Source organism: Carica papaya, chromosome 4 (genome assembly GCF_054855325.1).
Source record: "Carica papaya isolate Zhongbai chromosome 4, ASM5485532v1, whole genome shotgun sequence".
Taxonomy (NCBI): domain Eukaryota; kingdom Viridiplantae; phylum Streptophyta; class Magnoliopsida; order Brassicales; family Caricaceae; genus Carica; species Carica papaya.
The window spans coordinates 27,894,070-27,906,626 of record NC_142312.1 but is presented as its reverse complement, the minus strand read 5'-3'; the positions used below and the strand labels follow the sequence as shown (position 1 = coordinate 27,906,626).

Genomic DNA, 12,557 nt, shown 5'->3' with positions numbered 1-12,557 from the left:
GGCCCTGGAATTAAGATTGTTAAGGGGAATGGTTCAAGTGTAGCAGAGACCTCTATGGATCCCCATAGAAACTAGTAGGCTGGTGAAAACGAGAAACGGTGATAATAAGTTATTAAATACGGATTTATGATGTGTTTTATGTTACTGATTATGTATAAAATTGTTATCTGTATGATGTTATTATCTTTATAGGTTGTTTTCACAGGTTCTCCAAGGGTAAGTGGTTTTATTTTAAATAACTGTATTGGTTTAAAATTTGTGCCTCATTGTTTGTTTTCGGTTTTCTACCAACATTTGCTTATGTGACGGTGATATAGTGTGATGTCTTTACTGGCCTAATGTAGCTCATTCTTTATTTAACCATTTCAGATCAGGAGGATCTGGTTCCCGAGCCCGATCCACAAGAAGACGGCAAGTAGATGCTATATACTTTATAGTTTCTTTTATTTTTCTCATTTCTCGTATTTCTTTTAGAGAACTTATTCTGTGATATTGTTTAGTACTTTTAAGTTATTGTGTAAGAGATATTAACCTTAATCTTTTATTTCACTTCTGCACTTATATTATTATATATATTTCCTTTTGAATTTCCGGGGCCGTTACAGTTAGTATCAGGGCGCACGTGGATCGCCCGCGTGGCATCCCTCATGGCACCGATGTTAGTGTGCCTTACTACGCAGCGTGTTCTAGCACGCCGTGGTTGCTGATTGGGTAATCCTAGGTGTAATAGTTTTTCTATATTTGTACTCTGATCCTTATTTTCTAATTTTTCTTTCAAAATACTTCATAATCCCAAATTTTCACTCATTTTTTTAAAAATTATTTTTAATTTTATCCATAACCTATTTTTTTCATAAATTCAACAAAAATTAAAATAAATTAATTTAAAAATAAATTTTTTTTATATATTTTAAAATGTCAAAATTGATCCCGGGCCAAATTCCGAGCCCGAGTATTACAAAAAAATAATAAAAAAAGTTAATATAATTTCTAAAAAATAAATAACATAATAGTTTTATTTTTATATATATATTTTTAAAATATTTTAAATGATAAGTTGATGTATTTTAATATTAATAATATAATATAAAGTGATAAAAAAAAAAGAGTCTTTAGGTTGTGAGAAAGTAAAGTGCCTAATAATTGTTTAAGTAAAATATTTTTTTTTAATTTTTAAAAAATAAAATAATTTTTGTATTAATACAACAATTTATGAAAAAATATAATTTTCTAATTAAATATTTATGAATTTTGTATTTCACTAATTTAAGACAATTATTAAATTTACCGATATAAGAAAGAAACCAAGCCCATATTGAATTCTTCCAACGCCTGGGCCTGGTAACAGGAGCCCATTGACACTCCATTGGTTATGGTGTTATGCTTGAATTCGACGAGTTGTAATCTGTAAGATCCCAAATATTTTCTCTCTCTTTCTTCTCATTTTCCTGCGTTTTCCTGGCAACTCAACGTACTGTAAGTCTAATATGTCTCGTTCTTCATTTTTCTCAATTTAGATTTTGATTTTCGAATTACGTTCTCCTCTGTTTTTCGACGAAAGATTGTTGTTTCATTCAATCGTAAATAAAACTATGTTTTTTTTTTTTACAGGAAGTTCTCCCAGATCAAGATCGGATATGGGTTTTCTGGTAACAACCCTAATATTCGTAGTGGTAGGAATAATTGCTTCTCTTTGTACTAGAATTTGCTGCAACAGAGGTCCCTCCGCTAATCTGTATGTTCCTTTTCTTAATTGACTTTAATTTGATGTTTTTTAGTTGTTGTCTTTCATGTGCATAAGTTTTCTATTTTCATGGAGATTTGTGCTCTTTATTCTAATTTGGAGACTGTGAATTCGTATTTGGGGAATTTGAAATCCATCACTCCGTTTAATTTAAGTTTTGAGAGTAGTCATAATCAGTTTCTGTTCAGAGTTTTGACTTTGCTCAAGAGCCATTACATCTGTAGGCTCCTAGGGATTTTAAGTTCTCCATTTTCTTCAATTGCGAATTCAATGGAGTGCGTGTGATTGCTGCTATAGCCATTGAAATTTGTTGTCGAAAATTTGGATTTTTGAAAATTTAGAAATTGATCATAAATCATAGTAGAGCTGGTGAGGGTTCCTTGGATGGCTTCTAGCTTTAAATGTTCTGAGTGCCTTGCTAATGGAGGTTGGATCTCTTGACTGAAGCTCAGATAAAATTGTAAGTTCATCTTAAATGAGATATCTGCATTGGATATAATCTCGGTTTAGATCTCTGGAAGAGGATCATTTTAACAACGTCTTGAAACAGAGTAGCTTAACTCCTCTAAATGGTCCCTATGCCTTTAATACATGTATTGTCTCATGAAGTGGATTTTTTTAATGGATGATACATATCTATACTGATGAATAAGTTTTGAAGTTTAGAACTTCTGCTATACAGTTCTTCAATTTCCTGATATTTTGTCGTTTTCTTGGTTACTAGATCACTTCATCTGAAGAATTATATACTTTTCTGTTTATTTTCTTAGTTCCTGGAATACTTCACTTAAGGAAATATATAGTTTTCTGTTTATGTAAGATAGCTAATTTGTGTTTTCTATTGCAGGTTGCACCTCACATTGGTTATCACGGCAACTGTTTGTTGTTGGATGATGTATGTACATGTTTAATTTGTGTATTCCCTTTCTTTTCTTGCAATCACTTGCTGATGGAATGCATAGTCGCTCAAACTTGATGATGCCTTTAGGAAGCATCTTTAGACATGAACATGTTGACTTGCATTCAACGAAGTTTGGGTTTGATTTGCATGTTCTTTCGTTTGCACTGCATTGGTTGGTTTTTAAATTATTCCTTTCATCCAATCTTACTCTTATGATAAAGAGATGCACATTATTCCATCTGGTTTTCTGATTGAGTTCCTTAAACCCTCGGCAAAGAGAAGGGTTCTTGTTCTTTTTCTCTTTATTATTAGAGTTGCCAACCTGCTGAGAATGTTCCAAATTTATGGAGTGCTCCATTCTGCTCTGTCATCTGACCAATTCTGACTTTAGGCTTCTCAATGAAATGATCAAAGAGCTGATAAATTAGAAGATGATTTTAAAATTTTGTTTGTCCGCTTAAAATAGCAGTTGTCAGAAGGAGATTGATGTGATACTTAATATAACTTAAAATTACATGTTAACGATGCTGAGAAATTACATGGACTTACTATTGACATTGTTAAATTGATGATTTGGGTATGCTTGTTGTTTATGTTGGTTGATGCATGCTGCTGCTTATGAAAAAAATTGTGCTTGTATCAGAATCTCAATTTGTACGTGCTTTTACCCTTTGAACCTTCTTGCTAATTTGACAAATAAACATGTGTTACTGAATATCTGTTCATTTTTGCATATATTTTCTGAACTCTTTTAGGTGGGCAATTGTATATCTTGCACAAATGAAACCACTTATAGTTCCCATTTTGAGCGAAGGGGAATAGAGCTTGTCATGGAGAAGAGCATCTTGTTTTTAGACCGGAAAATCATGGCTTGCGGATTGGCAGGCAGAGAACATATGGTTATAACTCTAGTGAATGATTCGTTTTCTTCTCTTCCAATGTCTGAGTTTGTATGTAATTCTTATTGGGGTGTAAACGAGGAATTAGTTTGCCTTGGGTGCTCGACTTGAACATGTTCTTTTACACTGTTATATTAAGTTCTTATTCCATTTCAAGAATCTAATTGAGCATCCTATAAGACACAGACAACAAGTATGTAACTTGGAATTGAATAATTGTTGAGGAGAGCTCCTTTGTTTTTGCATGATATAAGATTTGAAGTATTGCGAGAAAGAATCTCTACTTTTTGTCTGTTTTGCTGCGTCTCATTATATTCTGGCTGTCCTAACTAGATTCATGGGAAGTTCATTTGGTGACCAAGACAGGAACTGCTCTCTGTTATCTTTGGTACACAGTACAAATAATTTACAAGGGATAATGTAAGTGAGAACATCTTTAGTTTCCCTGACCTTGTAAATCGAAGTTCTTTATTTTATCCAGTTGATCGAAGTTCCAATCTTTTACGATGTCCCCCATGCAAGCTTATCGACATTCATCTTCTTCCACCATTAATCTTTTCTAGCCTTCCCATTCATCTGTTTCGCCTTGACAACTTTGCATTACAGTTTTTGGAATCAATCAAGATGTATGTATTGCTGCGAGCTATCATCTCTATTGTCAATACATTTAAAGATATTTTATAGTTTTTTCAATCTCGGAAAAGTTTTTAGATATCGATAGTGATGATCGAGTCTATTATTTTATAAAATTTATTTATATTGTATGTAATTTTTTATGAGCAGAATTTATAATATTTTTATTAAAGATTAAATTAATTGATTTCAAGTTTAACTTTATAAATTATTTTATTTACTGTTATATTAAAAATAAATAAAAATTAAATTTAATAATATAATTCAACATAATTTCACTATTGAAAGATACTAGTATTTTATTAAATTAGTTGTTGCATTTTATTATTCTTTCTGATAATCAATATTGATAATTAATAATAATAATAATAATAAATAAGAATCAAAATAAATTATTAGTTATAAATTACAAAAATTATGTTAAATTAATAGCAGCGAGTAGTACAAATTTTAAACCCTGACGTAAAATGGCCCACCAATCTTTTATTCGTTTCTTTCTTCCAAACTCTTCAGCGGAAAATGGAAATGAAATTGAAATTGAAAAAATCCCTAAAACCCTAAAAAACCTTCTCCACTCTCCACTGTTAGGGGACCGAGTTTCCGACGAAACAGCAAAATGGCTACACTTCAATTGACTAACCCAAACGAATTGATCACTTCTTCTTCAATTTACCAGAAGAAGGTTTCGCATTCTTTATTTAGGAATTGTTCATGTGTTGATAGCAGTAGCGGGAAGAGGAGCACTGGGGTCTGGAACCGACGCAGTTTTGGGTCTAGCTCGGGAGGTGTGAGGTGTTCTTTTGTGCCGATGGACTCCGCCAAGATTAAGGTGGTTGGAGTTGGCGGTGGTGGGAACAATGCCGTTAATCGCATGATTTCTAGTGGTTTGCAGGTTATTGTTATTAATTATTTATACCGAATTTTGTTTTCTTCTTTCTGGTTATGATTTTCTTGGAAATTTGATTGTTGGCTGATTTGATTTCTAGCCTCTTTTTTATTTTTGGCTATTTAATTCTCATAGTTTCTGGTTGGTGATAGAATTTCATGTTTCTAAAACAGGAATTCTTCATAGTTCACAGTCCATATTTCCCTCATCCACCGCTTCAAGTTGACCTTTTCTGTAAGAATTGGTTTGAAACTGGATATATACATTTGAGCCGTATGAAGCTGACCTCTGAGAAATTCTTATTCCTGAATAATATTTATGAATTTATGGGTGGTTTATTTTCTAGCTTCTGTTTGTCTTTCGCTATTTGATTTCTATAGCTTCTGTTTGGCGATAGAAATTTATTTTTCAAAAATAGGAAGTCTTCGTAGTTCAAATTCCATGGCTCCCTCCTTCACCTCTTGAAGTTGATTTGTTTTGCTGGCATCGATTGGAAAATGGATATACATTTTGAGCTTTATGAGCTGGCCTCTGGGAAATTCTTGTTTCTGAATTATATATATGACATAGTATTCTTGTTTGCACATATTTAGCTGGTGTAAGTTTCAATTCAGTTGCTTGTTCTTTGGAATTAGGGGGTGGATTTCTATGCCATAAACACAGATGCCCAAGCTTTATTACAGTCCACTGCGGAGAACCCACTTCAAATTGGAGAGCTTTTGACTCGTGGATTAGGTCTGGCACTCCCCTTTCGATTTAGAAGAGTTTCTTGTTCTTGTACCAATGCTATTATTTTATGCTGCTGAGTCATTCGTATCCTTGAATTTGAATCAGTTGTTTGACACGGCAGGTACTGGTGGGAATCCGCTATTGGGGGAACAAGCTGCTGAGGAATCAAAAGAAGGCATTTCAAATGCCCTTAAGGGCTCAGATCTTGTTTTCATAACTGCTGGTATGGGCGGAGGTACAGGGTCAGGTGCTGCCCCAGTTGTTGCTCAGATAGCGAAAGAAGCTGGTTATCTGACAGTCGGTGTTGTTACTTACCCTTTCAGCTTTGAAGGACGCAAAAGATCTATACAGGCATGCATTCTAGTCTTATCCGAAAATCATGAAAACTGCAAACTAATTTTGATTTTCTTTCATGTTTATTTACATTTCTTAATTATAATACGAATATTGCCAACTTAACTATATATGACACAACTTAATTATTTCTGGGAAATATAGAAGTAATGCATTTACAATTACTAACTCTGATTTCTCGTATAGATGTTTAGATATGTTGTTTCTCTCCGTTCACCTAGACTGTTTCCTGAGAAGTTGTTCTAGATGTATATAGTTACAGGATGCTTGATATTGTGAAAAGTCAAAACAGCATGACTCTTTATTGTCCCTATTCCAAAGGGTTATATATCCTGCTCTGTCTTTGCAGGCACTGGAGGCTATTGAAAAATTGCAAAAGAATGTTGATACTCTGATAGTGATTCCTAATGACCGTCTACTTGATATAGCTGATGAGCAGACACCTCTTCAGGATGCTTTTCTTCTTGCAGATGATGTTTTACGCCAAGGAGTGCAAGGAATTTCCGACATAATCACAGTGAGTAATTTTGTGATATGACAAAATGCTTTTGATCGGAATATTTGAGAAAAACTTTCAAGTTACACCCGGCTCTTGATCAGGCATGCATTAACTGCTTTTTATCTCACCATGACAATTCATTATCATTTTTCAGTTTTAGTAAAATGCTCGAAGATAGGAAATTGTTTGGCTCAGGGCATCAAGCATCCATTGCTTTCCAATTTTTTGAAATTATTCTTGATATTTATATCTAGGTTACCTTTGGCTTCTCAAACTTTCAGTTCATGATTAAGTGTAAGCCTGCTAGTTTTCACTTTCTCAAATTTTAGGATAGCACGTATTTATACTGTTAAAATGCTCTCCATTTTGTGTTGCTGGGGAATTAGGATCTAACTTTAGGACTACTTGTTGATTATTCGATTTTAATTGTTTTATAACCCGAGACTTGTCATCTTGTTTCCTTCGTCCAGATCATTTAACACATTTGCCCTTGTTTTGGTAGATACCTGGGCTGGTAAATGTGGATTTTGCTGATGTTAAGGCAGTCATGAAAGATTCTGGGACTGCAATGCTTGGAGTAGGGGTTTCTTCCAGCAAAAACCGGGCAGAAGAAGCAGCTGAACAAGCAACATTGGCCCCGTTGATTGGATCATCAATCCAGTCAGCTACCGGAGTGGTATATAACATTACGGGAGGGAAAGACATAACCTTGCAGGAAGTAAATAGAGTATCACAGGTAGAATACATATGATTTGTCATGTTAGAATTTTATGCCGAATACCTGCGACGCTGATTTCTGTATCTGCCATGTAAATTTCCAGGTTGTAACAAGCTTGGCAGATCCTTCTGCAAACATAATATTTGGAGCTGTTGTAGATGACCGGTATAATGGAGAGATTCATGTAACAATCATTGCAACCGGCTTCTCACAGTCATTTCAAAAGACACTTCTAATGGACCCGAAAGCAGCAAAACTGGTTGATAAAGTGGCAGGCAGCCAAGAAAGTAAAGGAATTCCCATCACCTTAAAGTCCTCAGCATCACCCTCAACTGTTCCCTCTAGACCGGCCGGCAGGAGACTGTTCTTCTAAGGTCTAGCTTGTCTAATTTTTTACTTCTAATCCAATCTGTGACTGTTCCTTCTTGCTATGTAATATGATCTTTTGAGGCTACATATATCAGAAATGATTTGTTTCTACTCTTGCTTCCACTTCTGTATTGTTTTTTCATGAGCTCATTTAAAATTGAATATATATATATGTATATATAAAATAATAACTAAAAGTAATGAAAATTTGTAAATATTCTAACACTTGTGATTTTATATATAATGAACTTTGATATATAGTAACTTTTTATTTAATATATAATAATTACATGTAATTAATTAGTCAGTGTGTTTCGATTAACACACAAAATAAAACACATCAATTAAACAAGTCTCACAATCTAAGTAGAGAACACTATAATTACAAGAAGGGGGAAAAAATCCTTTCTCCTTCAAGCCTGTCTCAGAATTTTTCTCTTAAGCAAAAGACAAAGATGCTACTATATGATAAAATTGTAGCTTCTCTAACAGATCCTTGGCATGGCCGGCTCCTCGACGCTCCACTCGCAAAAACAGCTCTTCGCTGAGTTGGTCTCCGATGTGGGCATCAACTAGAACTCCGGCCACACTCCGACAGGAGTTGGCAAGGGCACGACCCACCTCGAATGCATCGTCTGGCTGGCTGACCACCAGGGGACTTCCACCCTTGAATACCACAAGCTTGTTAATGGCAAATGAGCCATCAGCTTCAACCACCTCCTTGAAGTCTTGCAGGCTTGGTGCATAAACTGGGATGTTGAAGCTGTCACGTTTCTCCCCAGAAATAAGGCCCTGTTTGGTAAAACAAAAATAATAGGGTCATTAACCTGATCTAGGCCCAGCCCAAGTGACTTATTCGGGTCCAAAGTATCCGACCCAAGTCGGCCCGGACGAAAATGCACTAGGCGCGTTGTGGGGGTCCCACAATCTTTGATAATCATGATGATCATCCATTTGATGAGAAATGATCGAAATATGTGATAACTACAAAGTGAAATTTAATTTCTGCAGTCCCGATGAGAAATGATTGTGTGTGTTTTGTCATACAGCAACAGCATCAGTGAATTCACTGTGGTCAATCATAGATGGCCTACCCAGTTAAAAGTAGCGCCGATCATCATGCTTGCAGGTTGGGTTGCCGACAAGATGATGATCGAGAATAAATGGACGGCTGGGATTTAATATGAGGGATCGGGTTGGTAATCCGACGGCTAGAATTGATGGGGGGCTAACAATAATGATCGAGAAATTCATAAACACGGTGTACAGGAACCCAACACCTAATCATATTTATCTATTTGCTTTCTTTTTTGGTCTGCCAGAATGCAAAAAATGTGCAGGCTACTATTCAAGCACAAAGCACATGCAACACACATATATATACATATATATATATATAATCTTACACGAAATGAAAAACATGGTAACTATGATTTCTTCTATTTTAAAATTTTAAAATCAATTATTAAATAATTTCAATATTTATATTACCCTTTTTTATTTAACTAAATGCATTTGTTCACTAATTAAATTTAATAAAAAAAATTATCATGCTTTAGTTTTAAACATCGTGATGGTCGTAGGGGTAAAATTTTACGTGTGCTAGTGTTTAGAATATGTCATGAGATGATGGTGACGATGATCATGATCATGATCATGATTAGTATTATACCTCTTGGACAAGATCGTCCCAAGCATCTTGAAAGTGGGTCCCGAAGAGGACGCCGGCCCCACCTTGGTCTGTGGGGTCCATAGACGTCCGGCCCAAGCAGACAAGAAACATGGACCCACCTCTCTTCATCTCCTGCGATCTTGATCGAAGGAACCATGCTAGATCCGTTTGGAACTGTTTCTTGTATGCATTTGCTGTACAGTCACTCGCACCGTGGATGAACACCCTTCCTTTGTTGTACGCCGTCGATCTCTTGTCCAGCACACTCTCCGGCACCTGGGTCCCACAAAAATCAATTTCTTTGGTGTGAGTGTTATATACATTTTTTTCAAAGTAAAACCAAATGCTATGGAGAAAAGTCTAGCTACTGACTACATGTACCTCACACATTCAATCTACATATATATAATATATATATGTATATATAGGCACATAATTAAAAGATGGTCATAATTCCTAAATTTTTCAATACGTTTTAAATTAAAAATTTATACATTTAATTAATTAAATAACACATGATAATATAATTTTTAAATTAAAAAAAAAGAATATTCATTCATGTTATTTTGATAATTACTGAGGGGTAATAAAAAAAAAAAAAAGAAAGTAAAAAATGAGATTCAAGAAAGAGTAAAGAAGAAAACTAATTATTTGTGTCAGGGTAAAGACGACCAGTTTTATCCAATTCCACCAAATTTTGAAAAGCAAACAACTTTCAAGTTTCAACCTTGAGGAAAGCAAAGCAAGTTGAAAATACAGTTTGCTTTCCCAAGTTTCAACATGAAGGACCATTTTGTTAGTCAACTTTTTTGACCTTATATATGTGTATATACACACACACCCATATATATAAAGCCGGCAAAAAATCAAAAGAGTTCACAAAGGATATGTATACACCACACTATAATAGTGAATACTAATAATAATTAAGATGTACAATCAAACCTTGTAAACCAATTGCCCCAATCATAGTATACCATACATATAGATCATAACATATATATATGTGTGTGTGTGTGTGTTTGCATGTAATTAATTAATACCCATTTCATTTAAGTACTATATTTATGTATGAGTACTAACTTTCTAAATGGTATCTAATTTAGTTAGTTAATTACTACATTAACTTTATAAGGATATAATCAAAGTTAATTAGATCATAAGTAGTTAGTTAATTAACTTATTAATCAACTGGGAACACTCCTTTGGGTAATGCCAATTTGATTACACATTATAACCCACTCACTTAATTCACTACATTATGATATTATATAATCAATCTATACACACACACACACGTACATACATACATACACACACACACACACACACACACACACCCCCCTATATATATATATACATATATATATATATATATATGGCAGAAACATTGAGTAAAGAAAATATAAGAACCTGAGAGAGCCAGTGCAAGGAAAAAGCGGAGTGAAAAACATGAACTGATTTGGAGGGGAAAAGGCGGCGGTAAAAAGAGCCGGGGACTCCGGAGGCAAAATAAGAGCGGTGGTCGTTGGCGGCCAGACATTCCTCCATGCTGCCGCCATAGTTTGCTGCCATGGGAGGAAGCAGCTGGAAAAGTGTGTTGAAGTCATTGCTGGGCAGATCGGAGAAGGCGGCGGAAAATTCCGGCGGCTCGAATCCCATCGACTCGTAGCGCTTCGCGATGTGTTTGATGATGACATTGATTATGTAAAGGGTGTTGCTGCCGCAGGAACATCCCAAGTCCACCACCGTAAACGGCGTCGGATCATCAGCACTACATTTTGGCAGCCGGACTCCATCTAGGGTTTCTTCAAGAAGATGAAGCATGGATCGAGCGTGTAATGCCTGCACATGGACAAGTTAGTGTTTCAATTCGTGACCGACTATATATCAATTTGTACATATATGTACATATGTATATATACTTTAACTAAGAACTCATAGATTATATATATATATATATATATATATACACATATATATAATGTGTATATATCATTTAATAAATAAAATTTGTAATTTTACTTAAAAATTGAATTACCCATGAACTTGTTGCAAGAATTGAAATCTTTTTTATTTAGTTATTTTCAATGTTCCTGCAACTGGCGTACAGGCGTATATAAATATAGACGTGTGTATGTATGTGTCTACATGAAGGGAGGAAAAAATGAGAGAAAGAAACTAGAATATGGGTTTCATAGTTGGACAATAACACGTGTTTGTGCATAAGCAGATATGTATATATATAGGAGAGAAAATATGAGGCATATATATACATAGGTAAAAATATAAACACATACATATATATATATATATATGGGGAGAAGAAGACGGAAGGTATATATAGAACCTGGGCTTGAGAGTTATTGACATAGCTGCCCTTTCCTTTGCCTCCTTTCATGGAAAGTAGATTCTCAAGCTTCATGGGAACAACAACATTTTCTCCATTAGAGGCCATGCTTCTTGTATATGAATGTATCTATATGTGTGTGGGTATACAAGTATCTATGCAGGGGCTATATGTATATATATATTAGAGAGAGAGAGAGAGAGAGAGAGAGAGAGAAGGAAAGAGATAAGGTGTTAATGTTGTATGTTATGAATTAATGGCAGAGATAGATAGATATAGAGAGAGAGTGGAGTAGACAAAGCAGGGTTTGGGAGATATATATAGAGTTAGATTGTTTGTAATGGGGGATGAAAAACAAAGGGGAAAAAAAGGGGGTTATAATTGTTAAGAGTTTAAAGAAAAAATAAAGGAAGAAGAAAAAGAAAACTGATAAACAGAAATAGCAAACAAGGAAGCGGCAAGCCCAAGATTGGCGCCGGATTTCCATGTTTCCGATCTCTTACGCAGCTCTCACAAGTTATAAATATATATTTATGTATGTATACATAGATATATATACTCTATATTTACCTATAATGATGTTGCCGGAATTCAACTGAATTCTACTGTTGCTAACAATAACAACAAGATTTTCATCACATGATCATATGAAGACAAAACCCCACATATGTATCTATATATATATATATGTATTTATATCATAGGTACATGCATATACTTCATTTACTTTGTGTATGCATATTTATTATCTATATATATGGATTTATCTATTTGCCATCTATATGGATATCATATCTATTAAA

At 34.5% G+C, this 12,557-nt stretch overlaps 3 protein-coding genes across 4 annotated transcripts; 2 read left to right on the top strand and 1 right to left on the bottom strand.

Moving 5' to 3' along the window:
- The first annotated feature begins 1,325 nt into the window (after positions 1 to 1,325).
- LOC110820593 (ATPase, V0 complex, subunit E) lies at positions 1,326 to 3,821 on the top strand. The gene is made up of 4 exons (XM_022050101.2): positions 1,326 to 1,476; positions 1,612 to 1,735; positions 2,592 to 2,639; positions 3,401 to 3,821. The coding sequence occupies exons 2-4, from the start codon at positions 1,638 to 1,640 to the stop codon at positions 3,465 to 3,467; spliced, it is 213 nt and encodes a 70-aa protein (XP_021905793.1). The 5' UTR covers positions 1,326 to 1,476; positions 1,612 to 1,637; the 3' UTR covers positions 3,468 to 3,821.
- An 835-nt stretch (positions 3,822 to 4,656) lies between these two features.
- On the top strand, positions 4,657 to 7,843 carry FTSZ1-1 (homolog of bacterial cytokinesis Z-ring protein FTSZ 1-1). The gene is made up of 6 exons (XM_022050437.2): positions 4,657 to 5,069; positions 5,699 to 5,798; positions 5,914 to 6,143; positions 6,496 to 6,663; positions 7,148 to 7,381; positions 7,467 to 7,843. Exons 1-6 carry the CDS (start codon positions 4,794 to 4,796, stop codon positions 7,734 to 7,736), a joined length of 1,278 nt encoding a protein of 425 aa, XP_021906129.2. The 5' UTR covers positions 4,657 to 4,793; the 3' UTR covers positions 7,737 to 7,843.
- A 121-nt stretch (positions 7,844 to 7,964) lies between these two features.
- IAMT1 (IAA carboxylmethyltransferase 1) lies at positions 7,965 to 12,231 on the bottom strand. Of its 2 annotated transcripts, none has more exons than XM_022050409.2 (4): positions 11,755 to 12,231; positions 10,818 to 11,249; positions 9,405 to 9,680; positions 7,965 to 8,524 (listed from the first exon to the last, which is right to left on the bottom strand). In XM_022050409.2, exons 1-4 carry the CDS (start codon positions 11,860 to 11,862, stop codon positions 8,171 to 8,173), a joined length of 1,170 nt encoding a protein of 389 aa, XP_021906101.2. In that variant the 5' UTR covers positions 11,863 to 12,231; the 3' UTR covers positions 7,965 to 8,170. The 2 variants fall into 2 exon arrangements, with proteins under 2 accessions (XP_021906101.2, XP_088074785.1); XM_088218659.1 differs by lacking the exon at positions 11,755 to 12,231 and adding an exon at positions 11,446 to 11,617.
- Between the last annotated feature and the right edge of the window lie 326 nt (positions 12,232 to 12,557).

Bases quoted from the DNA above. Each gene is read 5' to 3' on its own strand.
- LOC110820593 (XM_022050101.2), top strand. From the start codon at position 1,638: ATGGGTTTTCTGGTAACAACCCTAATATTCGTAGTGGTAGGAATAATT. The intron at 1,736-2,591 runs GTATGTTCCTTT...TTTCTATTGCAG, and splicing joins AGAGGTCCCTCCGCTAATCT to GTTGCACCTCACATTGGTTA. The intron at 2,640-3,400 runs GTATGTACATGT...GAACTCTTTTAG, and splicing joins ACTGTTTGTTGTTGGATGAT to GTGGGCAATTGTATATCTTG.
- FTSZ1-1 (XM_022050437.2), top strand. From the start codon at position 4,794: ATGGCTACACTTCAATTGACTAACCCAAACGAATTGATCACTTCTTCT. The intron at 6,144-6,495 runs GCATGCATTCTA...CTGTCTTTGCAG, and splicing joins GACGCAAAAGATCTATACAG to GCACTGGAGGCTATTGAAAA. The intron at 6,664-7,147 runs GTGAGTAATTTT...TTGTTTTGGTAG, and splicing joins GAATTTCCGACATAATCACA to ATACCTGGGCTGGTAAATGT.
- IAMT1 (XM_022050409.2), bottom strand. From the start codon at position 11,862: ATGGCCTCTAATGGAGAAAATGTTGTTGTTCCCATGAAGCTTGAGAAT. The intron at 9,681-10,817 runs GTTCTTATATTT...TGTGGGACCCAG, and splicing joins CCTTGCACTGGCTCTCTCAG to GTGCCGGAGAGTGTGCTGGA. The intron at 8,525-9,404 runs GTATAATACTAA...TTTACCAAACAG, and splicing joins GGGACGATCTTGTCCAAGAG to GGCCTTATTTCTGGGGAGAA.